General features: G+C 34.8%; 1 protein-coding gene and 1 long non-coding RNA gene across 8 annotated transcripts in view; one reads left to right on the plus strand and one right to left on the minus strand.

The window, feature by feature from the left end:
- ROBO1 (roundabout guidance receptor 1) overlaps nt 1-26,422 on the plus strand; it is a 1,126,854-nt gene that overhangs the window by 1,014,833 nt on the left and 85,599 nt on the right. For all 7 annotated transcript variants that reach the window (XM_025449655.3, XM_049104797.1, XM_049104795.1 and 4 more), the window contains one exon: nt 508-635. In XM_025449655.3, coding sequence (XP_025305440.2) covers nt 508-635 — 128 coding nt within the window. The remainder of the gene's footprint in view (nt 1-507; nt 636-26,422) is intronic.
- Nucleotides 5,413-26,422, minus strand: part of LOC112661604 (uncharacterized) — a 34,310-nt gene continuing 13,300 nt past the window's right edge. The window contains exon 3 of the long non-coding RNA XR_003137839.3: nt 5,413-5,728. This is a non-coding gene — a long non-coding RNA (uncharacterized LOC112661604). The remainder of the gene's footprint in view (nt 5,729-26,422) is intronic.

Below are 26,422 nucleotides of genomic sequence, written 5' to 3' on the forward strand. Positions count from 1 at the left end.
ACGCTCAAGCAGACTCTGTACTGAGCACAGAGCCCAAGGTGGGACATGATCTCATGACCCCGAGATCACAACCTGAACTGAAACCAAGAGTCTGGTGCTCAACCGACTGTGCCATCCAGGCACCCCAATACTTCATGTAGTCCTTGTAATATTTTAAAGGATGAAAACTATAAAACAAAGTTCAGCATATAGTAAAGATTTATTTAATGGTCTTTTAATTTTAGTATGCTGATGGTAGCTTGAGGAAATAAATGAAGAAATGCCAACTTTGCCCGAAAGTCTTCTTCTAGAAAATAGTTTGTTTAGCCAACATAACTGTGAAAACAGGCTCTATCTGCATGCTTATTACATAGAGGAAGGCCACATTTCACCTTTTGTTTTAGATTTTCTGTAGAGAATGTTGCATGTTGTTGATTTGCTGTCTGAGGTGCATCATATTGCTAATGATGGGACCTTTTAAGTAGAAAGTCACTTAACTATGCTTTTTTTTTTCTGTTACGTCACTAGATACGAAATCAGAGATGATCATACTTTGAAGATTCGGAAAGTGATGGCTGGTGACATGGGGTCATATACTTGTGTTGCAGAAAATATGGTTGGAAAAGCTGAAGCATCAGCTACTCTGACTGTCCAAGGTAGGATTTGGGAAGGTTTTGTGTTGGTGGTTTTATCATAGGAAATATAATGTCAATATTAGAAGAAAATACTATTTATTCAAGTAGTCTACATTAAATATAGACTTCAAGTAGTGCTGTAAATATTGCATTTCAAACATAATTTAAAGAAATGATCATTTTGCCTCTGGGAGCTCTGTAAGTGTTTGTTACAGGAAATTGAATTAGGTTGAAATTATGGAAAATTCTGTTTTGGTGAAGCAGAGGAAGAGAATGTGCTTTAATCTCTGGGCCTGCAAACATAGAGCCCTTCTAATCTTTTAATTAAATGACAGCCATTACTATGAAAACTTTGTCTTTAAACGGAAACAAATCTAACAGTTCTTCAGACCATGTACTTTCAAGGGTCTGTATAATTCAGAACACAAAACGAAGATTCTATTTCCCTCTAATATAAGATCCTCCACAGAGTAAGGACTTCTGCCATCTTTTTTTTATTCCTACAGTCCTGTGAAATAACCACATTCAGTAAATATTCTTTGAATGAATGAATTGCATCTGATACAGATTTATTATTTGATGTTATATGAGACCAAATGGATGTCACATTCTATGGCTACAAGTTTTTGAATGTCAGACTCACTTCTTAAAACTGATGTGCAGAAATGGTTCTTTTACCTTCTTTATATCCATAATCCAGATGTTTTTCATTGTCATCATCCCTTTTCTCCTTTCTTCATGATGTCATACAGATTATTTCTCACTATGTCTCATCTGAGACCTCTCTCATTTTTTTTTTTCCTTTTTAGGGATGAATTCTTTATTGTGGAATTTGAGAGACAATGACTTTTAAAAAAACATTTTGCTTGTGAAAAAGTCCCCTGTTTTGACAAATACAGAGAGTAAACAGGGATTTGGGTCTGACATTAGCAACACTTGGTGCTGTCATCTTTTCTGAACACTGTCTCCTCTAAGGCTATTAGGAAGAAAAAGGTGGCTTTCGAGGAGAGCTGCTACTGTGGGCTTTCTATAAAAGAGCCTTGTGGGCTTTTTACAGTAAAAAAAAAAAAAAAAAGAATATTTTCTTTCTGTCTGTAAAGCCAGTATGTCCCACTTTGGGGTTTTTAGCTCACCCTCATAAAAACAAAAGAGAAAAAAAAAAAAAAGAAAAGAAATGATCAAGACAAACATTGAATTTCTAAGGCCTAGACTACTTTTCTTTAATGTAAGTTAGACTTGAACTCCATGTAAGACTAAAAGTGTAAGAAAAGGAAACCCCTTTTATATTTAGAGAAAGCACAAATTTAAGAGATGTCAAATCCCAGTTCAAAAGCCCTCCAGAGGGAGTAAAAGGAGACCAGGATGAAGACAAGACATGAAAAGGTGTGTTTCTCTTTAGGCAGTTGTGACAGGGAGGATGATTGTCTATAATATTAGTCAAAGAGATATATTTCACTTTGTGTTTTTTAAAGTCCTTTACCTTGGGAGTCTGATGCTTTTATTCATAATAACTATTTGTATCTATAGTGGATGTTGAAATCAAAATAGATTTCTTCCTGCAATTTTATTTATTTTTAAATTTTTTTCCTGTCCTGCAATTTTAAGTTTGAATCCAAAGCTAATTCAACCTTAAGTTTTCCATATGTAATTCTTACTCTCTAAGCCTTGATATTAATGGAAATTGGGTATAAATAATCAAATCTGGAAACTACTTTAAGAATTTAGAATTTTTTCTTTCAACTGCATTGGGTTTTTTATAAACTTGAAAGATCTGTCTATTGGTGAGAAGGTCGTCTTTTATTCAAATATTAAAATAAAATTTGAAGGACGCTTGGGTGGCTCAGTGGTTAAGTGTCTGCCTTCGGCTCAGCCTGTGATCCCAGGGTCCAGGATTGAGTCCCACATCAGGCTCCTTGCAGGAAGCCTGCTTCCCTCTCTGTCTATGTCTCTGACTCTCTCTCTCTGTATCTCTCATGAATAAATAAATAAAATCTTTTTAAAAATTAAAATAAAATTTGCACATTAATGTCACTATTAAAATATCTTTAACATTCTAGGATAGTATGCATAATATGCCAAAGAAAGTAACATGATTCCCAACTGTAGAAGGTAACTAAGAAAAAAAAAAGGAAACTTTACAAAGGAAACTTGGGAAGTTGTATTTTTTTTCTTCATTTGAGATTGAATACAGAAAAATATTACTTACTGTAAGACAAACTAATTTGAAATGAATTTATTTGATAGTAGGAAACCATTATAATAAATTCAGTAGTATATTGATTTCTGCATTTTATTTGTGGTTCATTTTTAAAAGTATTCGAGTCAGTACGGGCTCAAAAAATGATCTTCCTTTTCCTTCACCTGTCATACAAAAAATACTTAATTTTGAGAGCTGATGTTGGGCAATGAAACTATGCTCCAGGTAGAAGCTCCTGGAAAAAACCACTGTTTTAGGAGGGTGCCCACTGGATTTTCAACCCCAGTACAGACATGATTAGTTTTAATATTTAAAAAATAAACTTGGGCAGCCTGGGTGGCTCAGAGGTTTAGCGCCACCTTCAGCCCAGGGCATGATCCTGGAGACCTGAGATCGAGTACCAAGTCGGGCTCCCTGCATGGAGCCTCTTCACTCTCTGCCTGTGTCTCTGCCTCTCTCTGTGTGTCTCTCATGAATAAATAAATAAAATCTTTTTAAAAAAAATAAATAAAAATAAAAATAATAAAATAAAATAAAAAATAAAAATAAATTTAATTTGACAATCTCTTCTTTTTTTCCTTGAAATCCCAATTCTGCTTTCTTGGAGACTCTACCTGTACATATTTCTTTCGATAGTCCTTCTAAGGATTTTCTTATTTTTTGTACTTGTGTAGTATTCATAGTGCTTAGCATCATACTAGGCATATGGTGGGCACATTATTTAATAAATACTTGTTACAATTTTTTAAAATATTTTTTTGCAAATTTTATTTATATATTCATGAGACAGAGAGAGACAGAGAGACAGAGACACAGGCAGAGGGAGAAGTAGGCTCCATGCAGGGAGTCCGATGTGGGACTTGATCCTGGGACTCCAGGATCACACCCTGGGCATGAAGGCAGGCGCTAAACCACTGAGCCACCCAGGTGTCCCCTACTTGTTACAATTTGAAATATGAATATAGACTCCAACCTTCTGCTTGAGTGGTAAAATTATCATAGGGAATTATCCGAGGGGAGATTCAGGCAGCTTCCGGCGGCTTTGATTCTGAAAGCCAACAGTAGGTTCTGGTGGATCAAATTTGAAGAGATTGCCCTCTTATGCTGCCTTCCAGGTTTGAAGGGGAATAGAGCTGTACCTAGTATTAGAGTGTCCTAAACTATCTGAAGTTTGTTATCTGAATGTATCTGAATTTACATATCTATACTTCTCTGAAACTTATTAAATATGCCAATGATTATCTGGGATTCCCCTGGAGAACTTGACTTAAGAATCTGAGGCTAAACACAGAAATTTGTTTTTATTTTGTATTTTTTTTTAAGTTAAGCCCCATGCGGGTTTCATGCTCAACATGAAGTCTGCTTGAGATTCTCTCTCCGTCTTCCTCTGCCCCTCCCCCTTGCGTGCTCTCTCTCTCAAATAAATATATCTTTAAAAAAATAAATAAATAATCCATGCCCAACATGGAGCTTGAACTCACAATCCCAAGATCAAGAGTTACATGCTCTACCAACTAATTCAGCTAATTCAGCTAAGTACCCCTTTATTTTTTATTGTAAACAAGCAAATCCGTGAATCCCTGGAATGAGGACTTCTTTGAACTGATAGAAAGAATAAAAGACTTTAAAATTTTTCTTTAGAGTTTGAGTATCATCACAGCTGGAAGAAATGTATTACAAAGAATTGTGTAGCTAAGAGCATAGACCTCGGAGTCAAAATTTAGTTGAACTCATTTACTGTGTGACATAGAAAAGGTAATTTAAACCTCTTAAACCTCAGTTGCTCTATGTGTAAAATGGGTATGGTAGTACCAACCTCAGAGCTTTTATAAGGATTAAATTAAGCCTTATATATAAAAAAGTTTGACATATTATCTGTTACAGAGTAAATGTTTCATAACTAAGGAATATTGTATTCCTTTAGTGTTATTATTGATAGCTTTATTTCTTAAATTTAATAATTATTGGCTATTTAGCAAGAAAAATAATACAGTTCAGGTAATTCTAGACAGATAGGGTTGTTCTTTCTCTGCTATTAATAAATGAGAAATGTGAATTACTAATATAATTACGATAATTTATGACACAAAAATTTTTCAAAACTCTTCTGAAATATAAATTTTATATTTTCACTGTTAAAGAAACATTACTGACTTTTACAGTAAATGTATTGGGTGTGTGTGTGTGTGTATGCGCCATCAAAGCTCTAGTGCTAGATTTACATTGCAGTTTTGCAAAATAACTGATAAATTAATGAAAATAATGACCATTTGGAAATAGAAATTATCAGTAAGATATTTTATGTTCAATGGAGTGTTATTGTTATGGAAATAATTCAGCGGAGGGTATTTTACTTCAATTATGATTCTGTTGCTTTAAAGAGTGGCTGTTTTGCAATCATTTTGATTCTCGCACCTCAGAATACCTTTCCTTAAAATGGGGTGTTTCCTGGCAATTCTAAGACTGGTAAGATGGTCCATGAGCAGATACCCTCAAAAACTGTTTATTCTTCTTAATGACCACTTGGAAGCTTCAATTAATCAGTAAAAGCCATGAGTAAAATATGATGTCACACTCTGTTATTGTTATTATTATGTCACACATATTTATTTAAAGCCATCCCTGACTTACCATGACAGGGTACATAACAATATTCTTGGGTCACTGTAGAAATTACCATCATGAGATCATGCATAGAATTTGAGGAGAAAATAGGAATGTATCCCTATAACTGCTGGTCAGATCTTAACAGGTCTTCTTAGAGAAAAATTGGTAACCTTTCAAAGACAGAAGAACACTGTGGAGCTTTCCAGGGGACTTTCAGAAGAGTTGTTTCAAAAACATCATTGTGTAGTTGGGGGAATCCATTCCTAGAGGGTTTTGAAATTGGCTTCTAAAAGCATCATTGTCGTCTTGGCTAATTCAGAAGAAAATTAGAACAAAGTGAAATGGTTATAGATGTTTAAGGGAAAAAAAGCAAGGTAAAGCCTTTTTTCTCACCTTGCATTGACAAAACTATCTCTCCACCATTTTTGTTTAACTTTTGAGTCAAAAGCATCTTACCAGTAAGTATGAATGTCATATACATCATTATGAGAATACTATTGCTATGAGATAAGAATCCATATATGAATGTTGTATATAACTTTAGGATTTGTATCAAATCCTAAAGTTTTCACCTCGTTTCACATCTATTTACACTATATTCCTATTTACTAAGTGGGGAGGGGGCTTCTTTATATAGTGCTTCATCGTTAATAAGTCAGTATCTGTTCTGTTTCTGAGATGTTCTTTTCATGCATTAAAAAAGTTCAAAATTAAAAAAAAAACTGCACCTCTAAAACCTATACCACATACATATCTCATGTGACATTGGATGGATTACTTCTTCTTGAGCAGCCAAATGCAAAGCCATTGAGCCAAATCAAAATATTGATTATTTATAGCACAGCAGATTTTATTTTACTCTGAAAAGAGGCAAATCATGATAAAATTTGGGAATATTAAGTTTTCAACTAAAAGTATGTGCATACTGGGCTTCATATATTTAGGCAATTTTTCAAAGAAGAATATCCAGATTCCTTTAACTGGCATGTCAATTTTGGGTTATCTTTGAAACTGATTGTCAGAATGACTCAAAGGCTCTGCAGTAATTTGACCTATTGAAAAATAATTAATGTCTATTACATGACCAATAAAATATGGTGAGTTAACACTGTTTGGAAAGATCATAACAGAAAAATCTTTCTGCTTAAACTCCCAGTTAACCAGTAAACTCAGTTAACGTAAATTAACATTCTGTTATTTCCTAGAGTAATTTTTTAAAAAGATTTTATCTATCTATCATCTATCTATTTATTTATTTATTTATTTATTTATTTATTTATTTATGAGACAGAGAGAGAGAGCCTGTGAACAGAGAGGGGCAGAGAGGGGAGGGAGAAGGAAGGAATCTCAAGCAGATTCTGTGCTGAGCATGGAGCCCGAAATGGGGTTTGATTTCATGACACTGAGTGAGATCATGACCTGAGCTGAAACCAAGAGATGGATGCTTAACCACCTGAGCCATCTAGTCACCCCTGTCTAGAACAATTTAAGTTTCGTTACCTACACATTTAAACCATCAATGTTATTATATTTATACTTAATATGTGCCTGCCCTTAATTTTCCCTTGTATATATAGCATCTCCACATCTCCTCAAGGAATTTTTTTGTGAACCTAAAATACACACCAAAAATCAAGCATCTTTTTAATGTCCTCTGAGTTTTGATTAATCTACATTGTTGTATTTGCACTTTAATGTCTCAATTTAGCAAGTGTAGGATTGCTGGCTCTGTGTTGGGTAGGAGTAAATTCCCTTCTTAGCTTGTGTTTTATATGGTATGATGACCCCATCTTTTAAGGCACAAGATATATACTGTGGTATTTATAACCATTTTATAGGTTGTGACATACCTATAAAATACAAAATCTAACCAGAACAAAATAGATGCATAGAAGGCTCTCTGCCAAGGTTTTAAACAGTGTGCCATTGAAACTGCTGGAATTTATGCCTCTGCTTGGTGTTTTGAGAATGGTCACAGGTTTGTTTCGTACTATTTTACTATCGTAATCTAAACCTGTTTGGCCTTTATTAGATGTTTGCCAGGTGGACCTTGAAGTTCTTCTTAGAATCATATGCTAGCTAAGTCAAATTTTTGACTGGTTTATATTTGTGAACTGGTTGATGGTGAATTTAAAAAGTGAGGGATTTTGTTTTGTTTTGTTTTGTTTTCCTTTGGTTGAAATTAGCCTTTAGGAAAAGCATGACGGATGTAGCTTCAAAGCACTAAACGAAAAATAAAGGAAGAAAAATAATTTTATTTATTATGGCATTAACAACAAACCCTTTGAAATGAGTGATTATGTATTTATGATGACAGCCCTGTTGATAGCTTTTTTAAATTTTCCATTTTTGAGAAGTGCTCTCCAGAAGGGAAGGTGGAGCATGAGGTCACGGAGAGGAGAATTTAAACCTCGAATTTCTCCCATTCCCAAGTCTACACACTGCCTCTGAGCCGAATGCTTCTTTGCTTCAGTGATCCTCATGGCTTAACCAAGGCAAACTTGAGGGTGTTATTAATCTTTCTACACCCTTTGCAACTTTACAGATAAAGCAGCTATTATTACTGTCACAATTTTATTTCCAAAGTGAATTTGTGACTCTGTCACCAGAATGATCATGTTCCCGTCACTATGTCTGTTATAGGAAACCAGACTGAAAACAGACTTCCATACCCCAGCCATTCCCCAAGCCATCACATTTTCTTTTGGCTGAGTTGAACCATTAAGAAAATCTAATCCCACTTTTTGTCTCTCTTACAATAGGAACTAAAAAGACATTTAGACCTCTCATTTCCTCAGCCCTAAGTGCCAGGCTGGTCCGACACAGGAAGCTGGACATTTAGATCTTAGTTCACACCTCACTGCACCCCTCTGCAGGCCGCTTGGAGGGACCAGTTATTCTTTGGAGCTCAAGAAATAGTTGCTTTTCTGCCCTTTCCGCAAACAGCTCTGTTAAAAGAAAAAGGCAGATACCAAACATCTCTAAACCAGGTGATGCTCTCTTACCAGATGAATGGGATTTCTGTGAAATCCCAGCTCCTTTCTGATAAGTGCTCGTCTATTTTTCTTTCTTTGATGTAAAATTACTCTGTTCTCTCAATTTCATCACCTGTTTTATTTTTTTAGTTATAACATATGGTATCATGAACAATGTCGCTATTTCCTTAAATTTATTGTTGGCACGTAATAGGAATGTTCAGATGAATCATCAAGAGGATGTGCATTCTATTCTGTTCTGAAGAATTGTTGTTTTGTCTGGTGCTTCCCATAAGTATTTATGCCTACTATGCAATGGAGGAACAGAGTGCTTCCTCATTAGGATTGATTAGCTACTGACAGCTTCTGGAAGGCTGAGCCTCAAAGTCTGAGATTGACATGAGACCAAGAAGACACAAAGGCAGAAAAAAAAAAAAAAAGCACTGTCTTTTGGCTGACTTAATTGCTACTAATGGGGTGTTTCCTAGAGCCTCTCTCCTTGCTGCTAGTGAACCACATGCTCCCAACAGGCTGCTTTGCTGTGATGTCTCAGGCACTGCAGTTTCTGATTGACCTCTCCTTAATGTCCCAGCGAACTAGGAGTTGAATGGCAGTTACAACTTTCAGTAAAAAAGGAAGCAGCTGTTGGAGGTTTGTCCAAGCTTTTAGGTTTCTGCTAACCCAGAGAGTGAATATTAATTCACAGGAAATAATAGCGATGCAGTAAAAATGGTAGCAGACTAGGAGGCAGACACTGAAATCTCTCATCTTCTCCACATTAGTGGAGAGCAGGGCAACCCACAGATACATCATCATCAGGAGATGGCTTGGGTGGTAGGGGCCATGCTTGTTTCTTGCACTTCTCTCATGTCAGTTGTCACAAAATCCTACTTATTTTTGTCTTTTAAATATCTCTTAATCCTCCCCCCACCTCTCTTGCCCTTGCCTCACTGCTTTCTTTCAGGCTGTCAGTCTCTAACCAGTTTCCTTGCCTCTGTCTTGTCTGATAGAACCCCTTGTCCACACAACAGGTTCATTCTGCCTAAAACACAAATCTGAACGTTGTCATGGTTCCCATCTCTCTGGGCTAAGGTCCAGAGTGCTTATTAGTGCTCCTCCTGGCCACTCAGTACCCTTTCACTACTCCCTGTAGTGCAGTACCACTGTATGGTTTGGATATACATATTTGTTCATGCAATACTACCATGTAGCTTATCTCTGGGCTTTTCTTTATGTTGGTCCCTTGGTCTGAAATGCCCTGCCTCCCATTTGTCCTGTCTTCTACTTGCTAAGTGCTTCTTCCTAGACTCAGCTCAGGGAAGCATCCTCAAGGAAGCCTGGCACACAGTCCTTATCCAAGAGCAGGTTGGGGATTCCCCCATTCGTTTACCCATTGGGTGCTGTTTACTGCCCTTCCTGCATTTTAGTGTCCACCCCACTTGACTCTGGGTTCCTTAGAGGAACATTTGTTTTCCCTTGCTTTGTCAGTCTCTGGGACATCCTTGGTGTTCAGGTAACATTTTCTGTGTGGATGAATCAAGGACTGCCCTGATACAGACCAGCTGTGGAATCCTGGGCAAGCCAGTCATCTTGTCTGAGTTTCAGTGTTCTTATCTGTTGAAAAATAAATGTACATGTAATGTAGACATCCACTAGCTCATAGGAAATAGAATAAGAGAATTAACACAATATTTATATCCTCATAAAAGTGGTTTGAGGATTATGATGTGCTTATGCAAGAGCAATTATTGTTATGATTATTTTTCTGATCAGCTCCTTCCAAAACAATTAAAATTTCATCAGATTCTCAGTAATATTTATTTTGTCCATAAAGATTTGAATGTTTTGATCACTGAATAATGTAGTTTGATCAGTGTTTTCTTTTTCTGCAAAGATAATTTTCTGTGGCTCCTTAGTTTTGAGATATACCTTTGAAAATTAGTCCTTATTATTTCTTTGGAAAGTCTTTTAGGGAGACCTCTTTTTTTTTTTTTCCTGCTACTCTTAGGAAACATTCTATAGAGTAGAATTAATAGCACAGTCTTTTCTGACAGACTCACTTGGATTTAAATGCTGAATGTGCAAGCTATTAAATCTTCGATTCTCATTTTTCTTATTAGTAAAATGAGGGTGAAATGTCTCCCTCACAGGATTGTTGTGGGGATTAAATGAGCTAATAAATATAAAATGCTGGGCCACCTGGGTGGCTCAGCGGTTTAGCGCCGCCTTCAGCCCAGGGCCTGATCCTGGAGACCTAGGATCAAGGCCCACGTCAGGCTCCCTTCATGGAGCCTGTTTCTCCCTCTGCCTGTGTCTCTGCCTCTCTCTCTGCCTGAATCTCTCCTTCTCTCTCTCTCTCTCTATTTCTCTGTGTGTGTATCTCATGAATAAATAAATCTTTAAAAATAAATTAAATAAATAAGTAAAAAATGCTTAGCACATTGTGTGAAGCATTTAAATGTCCAATAAAAGTAGAAGGAATGAAAGTGCTATGAAGAAGGAGGATGAGGGGGTCACTTCAGGGTTGTATCTTTGTATATGTCAGAATAAAAAATTAATGTAGCTTCAGTACTCTTAGCTGTGCATCACTAGCTGCGTGAAAGAGTTAAAGTCTGAGTCATGTATGCATCTCCTAAAATATTTTACATAGTCATGCAATAAACACTTTTCAATAAACAGTGACTATCAAGGCTTCTATAATTGTGGTTAAAAAATGTTAATTTAGGGGGGCATCTGGGTGGCTTCGGCAGTTGCGTGATTAATGATTTTGGCTCAGATCATGATCTCATGAGTTGTGGGATCGAGGCCCACATCGGGCTCTGTGTTCAGTGGGGAGTCGGCTTAGGATTCTCTCTCTCCTTCCCTCTCTAGCTGCCTCTCCTCAACCTCCCTCTGTCTCTCCCTCTGTCTCCCTCTGTCTGTCTCTTTCTCTCCCTCCCTCCTTGACAATAGATCAGAAGTCATATTTCATTAAAAGTAATGTGCCTTTCCATACGCACTTCACCACGTTCTGAGATGTGAAATAACAACTTTGAAGCTAGCCGAACCACCTGTTAATCTCACACAATGTAACATACTGTGTATATGTCACATTTTTCTTTTTCTTTTTTTTTTATGTCACATTTTTCTAGTGGACCATTAGATAATTATTTCAGAATGTAAAATTAAAATGTAGGTAAAGTAAAACAATATAGCTTTCTGTGGTATTAGGGGATTAGCTTTCATAAACTTGCATTCAAAAACAAACTCTGGGGGGGAAAGGCCTATTTTGTAAATTTATGGTTTCCTTAAATAGGGTTCACTATGTTTAGCTTTCTATCAGCATACAAGATCTTTTTGTTCAAGTCATATGACTTTTTAGAGCTCGTATGATATCTAGGCATAAAAGAAGTAATGAGAGAAAAAACTGGACCTTTCAGTCCTAAATTTACCTTCTTTGATGTAGACTTCATTTAAATCATGTGTTGGAACAGTTTGCTTAAATTGCTGATTTCAGAAAAGCTGGCAGTATAATAGTACATTGTTTCTGACCATTAACGTGGTTATTTGAGTCAAAGCCAAAACTAATAGTGTCAAGGGGCCTTTTCGCAGGTTCAAGTTAGGTTTACGATAATCCAAGATCCTGGTTAAGAACTGCGGGTTCATCAACATTTTGATGAAACACGTATTATAAGACCCCCAAAGCTTTACTTGATGCCTTTGAGAACCTTGATAGTGTGTGACATGTTTGCCAGACTGACAAGGTATAGCAGACTGGTTCTTTGGGGAATGATTCTTCATGTCAGATGGCAGTAATCCACAGAGGTCCAGTAAAATCAGTAGTACTGTAGTAAATAGTACTTCAGGGCTTGGGGAACATATTGTGTGTGTGTGTGTGTGTGTGTGTGTGTGTGTACGTTTATATAACACACATATAAAAAACACATATCACAATGTCATATTTATTTACCATCTCCTCCTGTCTGTATGTATTGTTACTTTTACTGCTTCAGTCAAAAGTCTTACTCAAAACGCCTCCCTTACAGGATCTGTCCTGGTGTTTTGTGATTTGTTGTTGTTGTTGTGTGTTTTGTAGTTAAAATAATGATTTTTAAAAACCTACAGAAGATTTGAGGAGCTGGTGAGAAAAAAGAGATTTGCAATTATAAAATGCAATCCCAAGAAAGACAAAGCGTAAGTGGAGACTTTTGAAGAATCAGTATTGCCAGCTGAGCTCTTTGTGAACAGGCTGAAAGTAAAATGCCATCAGCCAAGAGGTTTAATGAAGTCTCACTACAGAATTTAACAAGAGAGTGATTTGTGAGAATGGCTCCCTCTCCTAGCTGTTCTGATCCAGTGGCGTAAATAGGATGCCGAGCACTACTCCTGCTGGTTTTTTTATGCTGTTGGATTTGATTGAGACCCAGCAACATTATGGCCTATGATTCTTTTCCTTTTTTTTTTTTTTTGTAGGAAGGATAAAGTAAAGAACTTCTTGTATTCTCATAGCCTTTCAGAAGTAGTCATTTTAACTCTAATGACTGTGGAAGATATGACATTCTCTTGATTTCTTTCATTTACTCATGAAATTTTGGGTTGGTCTCAGTTATGTCAAACAAACTGATATAAAATCTAAACATTAACCTGAAGGAAAAGCATTCACTGCAAGGCCTTCCTACAGAGAATTTGAAACTCTTAATGTGTATGCCAAGTGAGTATTTGAGGAAATAAGTACAGCAGTTAGGTTCAAGAAATAATTGATACGTATGATGACTCAGTAACAAATAATGACACAGCACCACACTAGCAAATAGCACAGCATGGGCTTTCCATTATCTTCTGGGCTTTACTGTGATTATTCATCTACATATCAGTTGGTGAGGTTTTTCTCGTCCCTCAGTTACATAGATATAAAACTTAGCAACTCTCTTTAGCAGCGTACATTCTGAAATAATGGCATCAGTTTGGAAATATGTAATAGAATTGGGTCACTCTATACCGTCTGAATTGCTCTCTCTGAAAATGAAATTTAGAGAAATAATTTTTTGCTCTCGCCATTGAGTGGTAGCTCATTTTATTAAAACATTAGATTCATTGCTAACGATCTCACAGAACTTGAAGACATGGAATTATTGTGTGATATTGTGTATCACTTAATGTTAAATAATTAATTGTAAGTCAATTATGTGAATTGTAAGTCAATTCACATTGATATATTCTATTTTACCTAGAACTATTAGGACATAAGATGAGATAATTCTTGTTTAAAAGAGAATACTCATCAAGAGAATAGATTGTAGACTATTTGACATTAAGGGCCCCTTTTTTAAAAAAATGATGAACCCAGTAATAAATTAAATATGCAAAATCACTGAAAAATTAACTTTTTTGCACATGTTATTGATTTTTTATTTGCTACCATAGTAAATATTTTATAGATATACACAGCATTAATTATGCTCAACAGTATTCATTCTTGTAGATTCACAAATCATTCTAGCGTATTTCAAACATCAAGATCATCACTAGAATCATTACACTTTACAATTATGTGGCAGCTGGTGTCCTTTAAATCTTATTTGAATATATGGTAGGCTGCCTTTTATTTTATTGTTTTTAAAGATTTGTATAAATTGGAAGTTGCTACTTTATAATACATGCCTGGAGTTTGCAAAACTGATTAAAATACCATGAGCACTTTAATTTGCTTTTAAACTATTATTCTCAGGACTTGATAAATAATGTGCCAGTATAAACACACCTGTAGAAAAATACTCAAATAGGTATAAGACAAAATACAGCTGAGTAATTGCTTTATAACAGATTTATGAGGGTAGGAAAATCCATAAATGGTTGTTAAAGTGAGCTTTAGCTTTAGGACATTTATTTTGTGTGGTCAATGTTATTAGGAGAGAATTTAGAGCACTGTACAATTAAAACTGATAGATATGGCCATTTTAAAAAGGTGCTTTTAAAGTTAACTTTGTGGATGGTGGAATAGCCATTTCAGTATACTTTTAGGTCATTAGTAAATAGATGAGGTGTCCTCTTAGGTTTTTCCTTATGCTTTTTATTCCCCTAAAATGTACTAAATTACTGAACATAATTGATAACAGGGGGGCCTGAGTGGCTCAGCCAGTTAAGTGTCTGCCTTTGACTCAGGTCATGATCCTAGTGCTGGGTCAGCCTCCCTGCTCAGCCTGAAGTCTGTTTCTCCCTCTTCTTCTGCCCGTACCCCCTGCTCATGCTTGCTCTTTCTCTCTCTCTCTCTTTCTCTCATAAATAAATAAAATCTTTAAAAATAAGTAAATAAATAAGATTTATAATAGGTAATTTTGGCCTTAAGTTTCTTGGGAATAAATGTTAAATTATATTATTTCTGTACCCAATTGAAAAGATTTTGAATGTGAGTCGTGGATGGGGGCTTACAAATCATTTATTTTAGGTCCGTTTTACAGATGAGGGGACTGAGATCAGAGATATCTTAATATCATATAGCAGAGTATGAGCATTTGCATTTGATGCTTGACTACATACATGTGACATTTGCAGTGGTCTTCCTAAAAGATTGCATCACATCACTTTTCAGAGACAGAATTGGATGTTTTGACATTGTTTTTCTATGATAATATAAAATATGAGAATAATTATATATTCATGTTAATTTAATACCTTAATACATGAATTGTGCATTTAAAAAATTTTAGAGTACCATTGACATATGACATGGTAGTGTCAGATATACAACATAATGATTTGATGTTTGTAAATATTGCAAAATGATCACCATGAGAAGTCCAGTTAATATTTATCACCATACATAATGACATATGTTTATTATTATTATTAATACATAATACATTTTTCTTGTAATGAAGACTTTTAAGATTTATTCTCTTAGGGACTTTTAAATATGCAGTATTATTAACTATTATTGGCATGCTGTACATTACATCCCTATGACTTCTTTATCTTACAGAAATTTGTACCTTTTGATGCCCTTCACCTTTTTTGCCTACCTTTTCCTCCTGCCTCAGGCAACCACCAATCTAGTTTCTGTGTCTATGAGCTTGGTATTTTTTGTTGGTATGTTTATTTGTTTTAAATTCCATGTATAAGTAAGATTATAGAGTATTTGTCTTGTTTTCTCTGACTTATTTCACTTAGCATAATGCCCTCACTGGTCCATCCATGGTGACTCACATGACAGGATTTCGTTCTTCTTCTCCTTTTTTTTTTTCCAATGGCTGAATAATTACTCCATTCTATATATACTACAGTTTATTCATACTGGTCTCCTAGGTTATTTCCATATCTTGTCTAGTAAATAAGGTGCCAATGAACATGGGGGTGCATATATATTTTCGAATTAGTGTTTTGGGGTTTTTTTTTTTTTGAGTAAATGCCCAGAAGTGGAATTGCTGGATCATATAGTAGTTCTATTTTTAATTTTTTGAAGAGCCTCTATACTGTTTGACATAGTGGCTACACCAGTTTGCATTCCCACCAACTGTGCACAAGGGTTCCCTTTTCTTTACACCCTCTCCATCACTTGTTACTATTGTCTTTTTGATAATCATTTTAATGAGATGAGGTGATATCTCATTGTGGTGTGGATTTGCTTTTCCCTGGTGAAGTGTGATGTTGAGTATATTTGCAGGTGTCCGTTTGCCATCTGTAGGTCTTCTTTAGAAAAATGTCTATTCAGATCTGCCCATTTTTTAATTGGATTGTTTTTTTTTTCTATTAGTTGTATAAATTCTTTATATATTTTGGAAATTAATCCACCCCTTTATCAGGTATATGATTTGCAAGTATTCCCCACCCCCTTCAGTAGTTGCCTTTTCTTTTTTTGATGATTTCCTTTGTAAATAATTTTGTATCAAAAGTTATTTGGTTTAGGTCATGAAGCCAAAACAGAACCAAAATTACATTAGAATAAAGCTTAACTCTTTTAATGCAGAAACCATACAATGTAACAAAAAGAGTAAGGATTTTAAGAGCTGGACAGACCTGAATTCCAAACTTTCACTTCTTACCTAATGTATGACCTTAGGAAAATTACCTAATCTTTTAAAAAAAGGAAAAGAAAGTATTTAATCTTCACTTCCCTCCCTTTGCAAGTTGGCGTATTAGACATTTTCCTACTGAGTTGCTGGGAGGGTTTCTGGTTTATGAAATGACACATAGTTAGCTAACACTGATGGCTCTTTATTTAACTGAGATGTAGAAAAGTTATGTGATTTATGCAGGATAGACCTAACTAATTCTGGAGAGGATCTTGATCTGCTCAGTTGAGTAATTTTATCTTTACATTTTTTTTTTATCATTATATACCTCAACTCTAGACCCTATAGGGTATGAAATATAACATTTGAAAGTAGGCTTCCAGATTTTCTAATAAACAAGTTCTGGAGCAATTGCTTACATACAAATCAGTATGCTGGATGCTGTAAGGGATGCAAAGATAAAGAAGACCTGGATCCTGCCTTCATGGAGCTTAGTACAGCTAATGAAGGAGAGAGATGTACACAAGTAACAACAGTACTAGCAAAATGTAGAGTGTGGATTTGTAAAGATGTAGATATGCCAGGGAGGGCAAAAGTACTTTCAGATACACAATGGGAACATTATTCTCATTTGTTTACAAGATAAACAGATATTTACAAGGTGAGTAACGTTTTCAACTTGGTAAATTCTAGAGAAATAATGGCAAATAGTTAAATCTTTACTCTTATGAGTTTATAGTCTAGTTTGGGAGATAGACGTTTAGAGAATAATTAGAGAAATGTGTAATTTTAAGCTATAATAAGTGCTGTAGGAGGAAAATTAAGGTTACTATGAGAATATATATGGCCTTCTGATAAGACTTAGTGTCAAATTTAGGGGGAATTACTTGAAGATCTCTTTCGAGCTGAAATGTGGTAAAATCAAGGACAAAAAAAAAAAGGCCAGTGGAGCTAAGTTAGGGAGATGAGAAGGGACAGGCGATACAAGAAGACACCGAAGAGTCACATAGCAAGGCCATGTTAAGGATTTTGGTCTCTATTTGAAGAACAATGAAACCATATTGAAAGATTTTAAGCACAAACATCTATAATCAGGTTAGTTTACTTTGGTTTTGTTTTTAAGCACTTTGGCCATATCATGAAATTTAATTGGTAAGAAGCAAAGCAGTAGTTCAGTTGAGCACTGTTGGATAACTTGAGCCAGAGTGGTGGCAGTAGAGCTAGAAAGAGGGAAATGGAATACACAAATAGTTCAGAAATAAAAGCTATGGCATTTGGTAATGAATTGTACATTTCAAGGAGGAGAGAGAAGAAAGATCCAGGTTTCTGGCTTTCTAAATTGATCTAGGGAATATTAACCTCAAAATTATGATCCTGAGTCCTATGTCAGCTGGCACACACATGGTCATAGATTGCCGGGTAGTTGCATTTCAATCTCAGACTCTTTAGTAGACAATAGCTAAGTTGCACCTACTTTCAGAATGGGTGATCTCAGGGTCCTGGGATCCAGCCCTGGGTCCAGCCCCACGTGAAGCCCCATGTTCAGCGGGGAGTCTGCTTCTTTCTTTCTCTCTCCCTCTGCCTCCCTCCCATTCATGCACACTCTCTCACATAAATAAATAAATAAATATTTTTTTAAAAAAGGAAAGTGAAGCCTTTTTTAGAAGTGGAAGGAAAAGGAGAAAAATATCAACTTTTTCTGAGTATCTATGATACATTAGGCATTGTGCAAATTACTTTGTGTATATTTGTGGGAAAATAATTAGCCATTACTATTCTGTTAAACTTTCAATGGAACAGATAATCTATAGCAATGTTTCTCAGTCCTGGCACTTTTAACATGTGGGTTTGGATCCTTCTTTGTTTTGGGGAGCTGTCTTGTGGGTTGTAGGATGTTTATCAGGCTCCTAGGCCTCTCTCCACTAGATACCAGTAGCATCCCCCTTCAGTTGTGACAACCAAATTATCTCCAGAACCAGTGATCCACAAATAATGTGAAATGTTTGACTGGAGGGGAAAAGTTCATAGTATTTTATGTATCTATTAAATATATTCTAAAAGTACCCCTCTTAATCACTCTATTTTTATGTCTGAGAAATTGAAAGACATAATGACAGGCTTTTAAGTTAAGCTCTGTCTTTACCTCCAAAGAAATCACACCTAGTATTAAAAAAATCTTAAGTGTTTTTAATTGTTAGAGATATTATCATTCATGAGTATGTATGCATATAATTTCTCCGGCATAACAGTGACTATAATTCAGTCAGTTCAAACGTAGGTAGTATTACTACTTGAAAATATAAGTGTTCTTCTGTTTTAATAAAAATGTATTTCTTCTCAAAAGAGTCATGTAACTCACTGTTTTACTTCATTCACCTTCTACTGGAATGGGGTGTTTACAATGCTAGGCTGTCAGATTTATTAATTGAACCCTGCTATTCAATGAAAAAAAAAACGATACAAGAATGAAAAAAAATCACATTAATTTAAAGATCATTAGAAGTTAGTTACTAGTAATGAAAACAAATATCTGTGAATTAGCAGAATTCCATAGTCATGGTGATTTCATTCATAGGACATTCAATAAAGCTGTTATTCTCTGATATTTAATAATAGGATTGGTTTTACCATAGATAAATTTGCTTAACTATGAAATCTTTTATAGAGTCATTCTAGGAGTTTAGAATACATAAATTATTTTAGACTCACTGTAGTGGCTGTCTTCTGTCATTATATTTCAAAATAATTATATTGCCCATGGTTAACAGTGAAGAATCATATGCTTTATTTAAGTTATAAGGATAAACTTGAATGTATTTGCCATTATTCTTCAAAAATTGCAATCTTGGTGTGAAAATATCCAAATTTTAATCATATTGTTGTGGTAATTGTGCGAATATTTTCTTGGAATTCTTTGATATCTTCTTTATCATGAGCTATGTATAAGCTTCATCGACTTGAGGTAATATTAACTTAAAAGGATATTTTTGAGGACATTTTCTAGTAGAGTATATGTTTATATATACATAATCTGAAGGGAAAATACTGGGAATATTTCCCAGAAAGATATATCCACTGTCCTGCTTTGCCTCTGAATTTCCATATTCTTAAAATCATAGTGCACAAAGCACTTTAAGAATCAGCTACTCTATTCCTTTACCAGACAGGGTTATAGCTAAACTGTTGTGGCCAAATGGAAATAAATCCCATTTTAAAGACCTCTGGAGACATCACAGTTGGCAACCAATTCATGGTTCAGTGACCTTTACTGTTAACTGCTTCTTTTCTGTACTTTCCCTAAGTCACTCATGCTATTATTTAGGCCATTATCTTCTCTTCTGGCCTAAGTAGTTATCAAGATTGGCTGCTCCCAGTATTTATTAGGCCTAATCTGAAGACTTAAGTATTTGTACAGCTACCTTATTTTCTCAGACCCCCCCCCCAAAAAAAGGCCTCTTTCTTTAGCTTCTGTGTATTTTTTTAGACATTTATCATCATTCTGACTCTTGTCTCCTGTATCTGACAAGCAGATAGAAGAGAGCTTCCCTCTCTCCCTCCCTCCTTCCTTCCTCCCTTCTTTCCTTCCTTCTTTGCTCCCATCCATTTTTGCTTCTCTTAGCTACTTATTTATACCTAAAGATATTGTCTGAACAATGTATATTCTTAGAATATTTTAAAGTAGTTAAACAACTGGGGGCCTGTTGATGTCACATTCAAAAGAGGAAAAAAATCTCTTTATTCTAAGTGTGTGTGCATGTATGTGTGAGAGTGAGTGTGTGGGGAGGGAGGAAAGAATGAAAAAAGAGAGAAAGGAAGGAAGGGAAGGAGGGAGAAAGGGAAGGCTAAATTTTTTCCATTTTAAACTTTTAAAAAAAAGTATCATCCAAAGATGTAGTACTTGTATGTCTCCAAATATTTTAGAGAAAGCTGTCCTTTTTCTTTTATTACACTCAATACAGGAACTAGAGTTTTATAATTACATAAACAAATTATATAGTATATATATACCTATATGTGTAGTATATATGTATTTATATATATATTTAGACTTTGTGTAACTCCTCTCCACCCCACCAAAATAATATAATCTAAGTGAAAGCAGTGTGTTTTTGATACAAACAGCTTTGTGGCAAATTCTCTAATCTCTCACTCCTTTCTAAACTCTTTCAATTTGAGAAAAAAAATTAGGGATGTTACTGTAATCTGCATAATGCTACCATGTTAACAAAATAGAAAGTTTTAATCTCTTAAAAAGGTACGTTTACTTTTTGAGTTTATTTTACTTCCTGTGTAACATATTTACTATTAAAGTAATTGTGTAGAAATATGATTTGTTATTACCTTTCAAAAGAGTATTATCCAGTTTATAATGATGTAAGTGATGAAATGATGAAAATTGGTTCACCTTTAAAAATTAATCACATTGCGTTTTTTGTCCAAAAAGGTAAACTTGTTAGGAAGTTTTAAGCCTACTGTCTTATCTGTTAGTTTTCCATGTCTTTTTAAAACTATAGCTAATTATTTTTAAAAGATTTTTTTAGTATCCTGAGCAATTATTTTAGAAAGTTTTTATAGTAATTATTTTAATGGTGGTGATTTTAGGTTAACATTTATGACAGTTTAAATGTAAAACCAAATACATTTTATGTCCTGTTGCATATGGTTCTCCCTAAACTGGCTAACAAGTAGAAAAATTTATTAGAGACTTAAATTTAGTCAAAAAAGGCAGTCTTGGTTAGTCATCTGTGACCTTGAGAAAGTTATTGAACAATTTAGGTTCCCATTTTCTCATGCAAGAAGGATAGAATTAGACTGATAAGTTCTAAGGTCACTTCCAGCACTACCATTTTATAGTTTTATTGTTTTATTAGAGATGGAGACAGACAGGCTTTTCCTCTTTCTTAACGAGAAAAGGGAGTTGGGGTAGAGGGGCTCCTAGCCTTTAAAGTAGAAAGAAAAGAAGTTGACAAGAGTTAGGGGAGTGTAGGAGTGAGACTGCCCATAAACCACAAACTTCAGAGGATGATGAATGAACATGATCCAGATTACTCTACTTTTCTCAGATTCTTTCTGGACAGATCTAACTGGATGATAATGGGTCCTGATTGTTGTATAGAAAGTCCCTACTGTCTGTATGGAAAGAAAATTCTTTGACCTGACTCTGAGAGAAGTATGGTAAAAAGGGGAAATCTAAAAAACTTAAAGAAATTTCTATCATTTATCCTTGAGACAAGAAAGTTTAAGATGATCATTTCTTTCAACTGAGTAAAAGGATTTTATACGGAGGATACTAATGGCATTTATTTGTGTACTGAAACTAGAATAAACAAAAAGAGGAGTTAAATTGTGACAGGCGAGGGACGCCTGGGTAGCTCAGTGGTTGAGCATCTGCCTTTGGCTCAGGGCGTGATCCTAGGATCTGGGATCAAGTCCCACATCAGGCTCCCTGCATGGAGCCTGCTTCTCCCTCTGCCTGTATCTCTACTTCTCTCTGTGTGTGTCTCTCATGAATAAATAAATAAAATCTTTAAAAAAAAAAATTGTGACAGGCGAGGTTTTCATTTAGATAAGAGACATCATTTCCTGATAATCATGGTTGTTAAAAGCTTAAATGATCATGCAAGATAGGGTACTCTCAAAAACCTCTGATGCTTTGGAAGCTTCTGTGTTAGATGTTGTTCTTAGATAATGTTATGAAATATTTTCAAGTTGTCATTTGTTATTGATATGAAATGCAAATACATCAGCCAGAAGTTCTTGAACACCTTGGGTTTTAGTTAATGAAAGATTTGACTCCTATGGCTTGATTGCTGGTAAACCCTTTAAACAGGGTAAAAGGCACTTTTTAAATTTTAAATGACCTGCTTCCTATTAATTTTCTTGTTTCTAACATATTGGGTATTTTTGAAATGTCTCAGGAATTTTACATGACCAAAAGTTATATGGTTAGAATATCTTTAGGAATCATTCCTGTAGTCTCTTGACTTTAAATAAGGCTTAATCTTCACTGCATCCAACTAATATCAAATTTATTTTCACAGGTTATCCCAAAAGATAATTCTATTATCTTTTGTTTTTTTCAAAGCAAATACTATTGCTACAGATTGTCAGCATCTCTCTTTTGTAGTTTCTAAATATTTCTTCCTGCCACTTAAAAGACAATATCTTGAAAGATTCAAAAGTGTAACCAAATTCAACCAACTCTGTTTTCAAGTCTAGGTAGCATAGCTGAGTAAGTTGAGAAAAGATTGATTTTTGGGTTTTTTTTAGAATGAAAAAGACAATTATTTTACTCATGAAGGGAACATGTGAATTGAAATGTGCTTCTGAGTTACCTTTAAGTTTTGCATACTTGTTAACAATAGGCAAGAGAATTTTGTCTCTATTTTATTTCTCTTTTCATTTATTTTTTATTATTTTGTGTTTTATTTAAAACATACATTTTTATCCTTCTACATGGATTACTGAGCATGCCCATAAAGCAAAAGCAAAGCAAAATAAATAGAGCTTGAAAATATTACTTCAGGACACCTGGGTGGCTCAGTCAGTTAAGTGTCTGCCTTCAGCTCAGGTCATGATCACACTGTCCTGTGATTGAATCCCACTTTGGGCTCCCTGCTCAGCGGGGAGTCTGCTTCTCCCTCTACCTCTCTCCCCTGCTTGTGCTCTCTTTCTCTCTCTCTCTCTCTCTCTCTCTCTCTCTCAAATGCACTTTAAAAAAAGAAAGAAAATATTACTTCAGGTCATATATTGTACCAGAATGTCCCATGATCCCATCAGACACCTGATCTTCCCCCAGCCCTTTGTGTTTTTTTTTCCCCTGGTGGAAGGTATTGAGGAAATGTAATTTCTAGTTCAACCTGGGAAATAACTTGGGCAGGCTGTTTATAGTTGGATGGAAGTCTTTGTTGTGTTCTGTTTTATTGTTGCATTGTCACTATTTTTAAACTGTACCATCTCACAGCAGCAGGGCTTAGCATAGTTCCTGCATACTGCAGAAATGTATATCAAGTTAAATTAATATGATTTGCTTTAAGATGTAGGAGTTATTTATTTGAATAAGATATTTTGTGGCTGTACGTGGGGCTATTATGAAAAAGTTCTGTGTTTGGCAGTTATTTCCTTTGCTTCAAATTAAGCCAAACAGAGGCACCTGAGTGGCTCAGTGGTTGAGCATCTGCCTTTGGCTCAGGGTGTGATCCTGGGGTCTTGGGATCAAGTCCCACATCAGGCTCCCCACAGAAAGCCTACTTCTCCCACTGCCTGTATCTCCGCCTCTCTCTGTGTGTCTCATGAATAAATAAATAAAATCTTTAAAAATAAAAATAAATAAAAGATCAAAACAAAGCAGTCATTTTCCAGTATTTAAAATATGTATTGGGCAGCCCAGGTGGCTCAGCGGCTTAGCGCCGCCTTCAGCCCAGGGTGTGATCCTGGAGGCCTGGGATCGAGTCCCACGTCAGGCTCCCTGCCTGGAGCCTGCTTTTCCCTCTGCCTGTGTCTCTGCCTCTCTCTCTCTCTCTCTCTCTCTCATGAATAAATAAAATCTTTTAAATAAATAAATAAATAAATAAATAAATAAATAAATAAATAAATAAAGTATCACTTGAGCTTTCTATATTAAAATGTCCAATGTTTCAGCCTTGCAGTAGGTAACATGATTATGACTTTATTAGATAGGTTTATAAAGTTTTATATGTTTTCATGTGTTTACGTTTTTCTATACATCTTCTCAATTAAAATTCTGCAAGAATTTAGGTGTAACCTAAAAGGTGTAACTTTTTAATAACCTTGCTACTCAGCCTGTGGTCATGGACCAGCAGTACCTGAGAATGCTTGTTAGAAATGCAAAGTCAAAGGCCACACTTCTTATCTATGGAGTTATAATTTGTATTTTAACCAGGTCTTAGGGTGATCCATGTGCTTATTCAAGTATGAGAAACACAGATTTAATAGAATATCATTAGTTGCATGGACATTTTAAAAATTAATCTGATGATGGAGTTGTTCGATTTAACACTACTTTATCTTTGATTAAGATGCTTGATTTCTATTCTAAGTAACATTAACAGTTAAGATTTATAGTGTGTTTAAACTCATTATGTATGTAGCTATCTAACCATGTCATCTTATAGCAAAATGTAGTCATCGAAATGTGTTTTATAATTGTATGGCTATCATCCATTGTAGCTGTCATTTAATCATAGTAGAGATTTTAAGAGTCATTTCTATTTTTCTTAAGTTACTCATGATTATTCTTAAAATGCTAACAAATATTCATTCATGGCCCACATGAGCCAAATATTAATGTGTTCTTTATTTTACTTTAAGAGAAATATCATTGTTAAGTCAAATCTTATTACTTTTTCCTGTTTCGTTTCTGTTTCTTTATTTTTTATTTATTTCATGTTTTCTTTTTTTTGTTTTAGTTGGGTCTGGTAAGTTGACATTTTATTGGCCATCTTCTAATCACCGTGTCACTGTGACTGGAACTTCTCTTCCCCTTTCCATCCATACCCTTCCATGTCCTTCAACCAATCAGCCTCCATGTTTCACTTGTCATTGGCCTCAAAGACCGCACAGAATAAAGTCTGCAGGAAGTATGGGTAACTGTGACAAAGAGTAAAGGTAATGGGGTTGCTAACTTTATGTTTTATTAAATGATATGTGATCTGCATCCTTTTATTTTTTTCTCTCCTTACTTGAGTAATAAAATAAGTGATAGGACTATATTGTCTTGAAGTACCATTTTAATTTATATTTCATAAGGTAAACAAACAAAAATAGGTGCCCACAGAATGATTTGGGTTTTTTTAAAAATCTCAAATATGTTTATGAATTCATGTCTGTCTATCTTAGCTTTTATAAATAACTTCCTTTAGTAATAGTCATTCAAAGTCCTTTTGATGAATAACTGCACATAGGGCTGTATGCATTCATTTTCATTTCTATGTATCAGATTCATCTCATTTTATGTAAGAAATAATTGCATGATGCTTCCAAAATTTATCGAAGTTTGCTCTGATAAACACTTGTCCTTATATTAATAGTCATTAGGTTTCTAAGTACTCTTATGAGAAATACATTAGGGAAGGTACATATACCCTTTAAAAATGCTACATGACTTTTGGAGAATTTTCCATGAGGATGCTAAGTGGTATACCCCAGGGAATAATTTGATCCTAAGAGAAGCTCCCTATTTTTTAAGTTAAAGAGCTACACAAATATTCTAAAGGTATTCATACTAATACAGATAGGATGGATTGTTCCTTAATGGTGATGCAATAAGGGACTATTTGAAAAATATAGCTTTCTTGATGCTACCATATATGTAATATATATATATACATATATATATGGATTAATTTTAAACATAAAAAATAAAGACAAACATATAGGATGAAAATAGAGGTGAATGTTTACAAAATTTATTATATATTATATAATCTATATTTTATTGATAGAATACCAAAAATGCTTAACCAGATTAAAGACTGTCCACAAAATGAGAAAATATATCTACAACATATATGAGAAATGGATAAAATTTTTGCCTATCAATAGTTCTTAGAATTAAAAAAGATAAGCATAGGAATACAATATTCACAACAAATAGGATATCAATGACAAGGTAATATAAAGTAAATGTTTAATCTCACAAATATAAACAGGCTAATTAGTAGGCAATTCTATTCTCAGTTTAGCAAAGATTAATGTTCAGTGTATGGGAGGTTAGCGAGGAAAGTGCCCTGTAGGGGAGGCATCAGTTGAAATAATCTTGAATATAATTGGGAAGAATGTTAATATCACTGTTATTTTTAATAGTGAAAATTGGAAACAAACCCAATTTAAAAACAATAGCTTGGTGAAGTGATTTAAGTAATTTGTATATAGATTATTAAATAGTTATTGAAATGATATTATAGAAGAATATTTTAAAACACTTGTACAATTTGCGTGGTTGAATTATAGTTAGCTCTTCTTTTTCTCTTTGCTTGTCTAGTTTTCTAAATTTTCAACACTGACCATATATGACGTTAG

This window comes from Canis lupus, chromosome 31 (genome assembly GCF_003254725.2).
Source record: "Canis lupus dingo isolate Sandy chromosome 31, ASM325472v2, whole genome shotgun sequence".
In the NCBI taxonomy this organism is placed as follows: domain Eukaryota; kingdom Metazoa; phylum Chordata; class Mammalia; order Carnivora; family Canidae; genus Canis; species Canis lupus.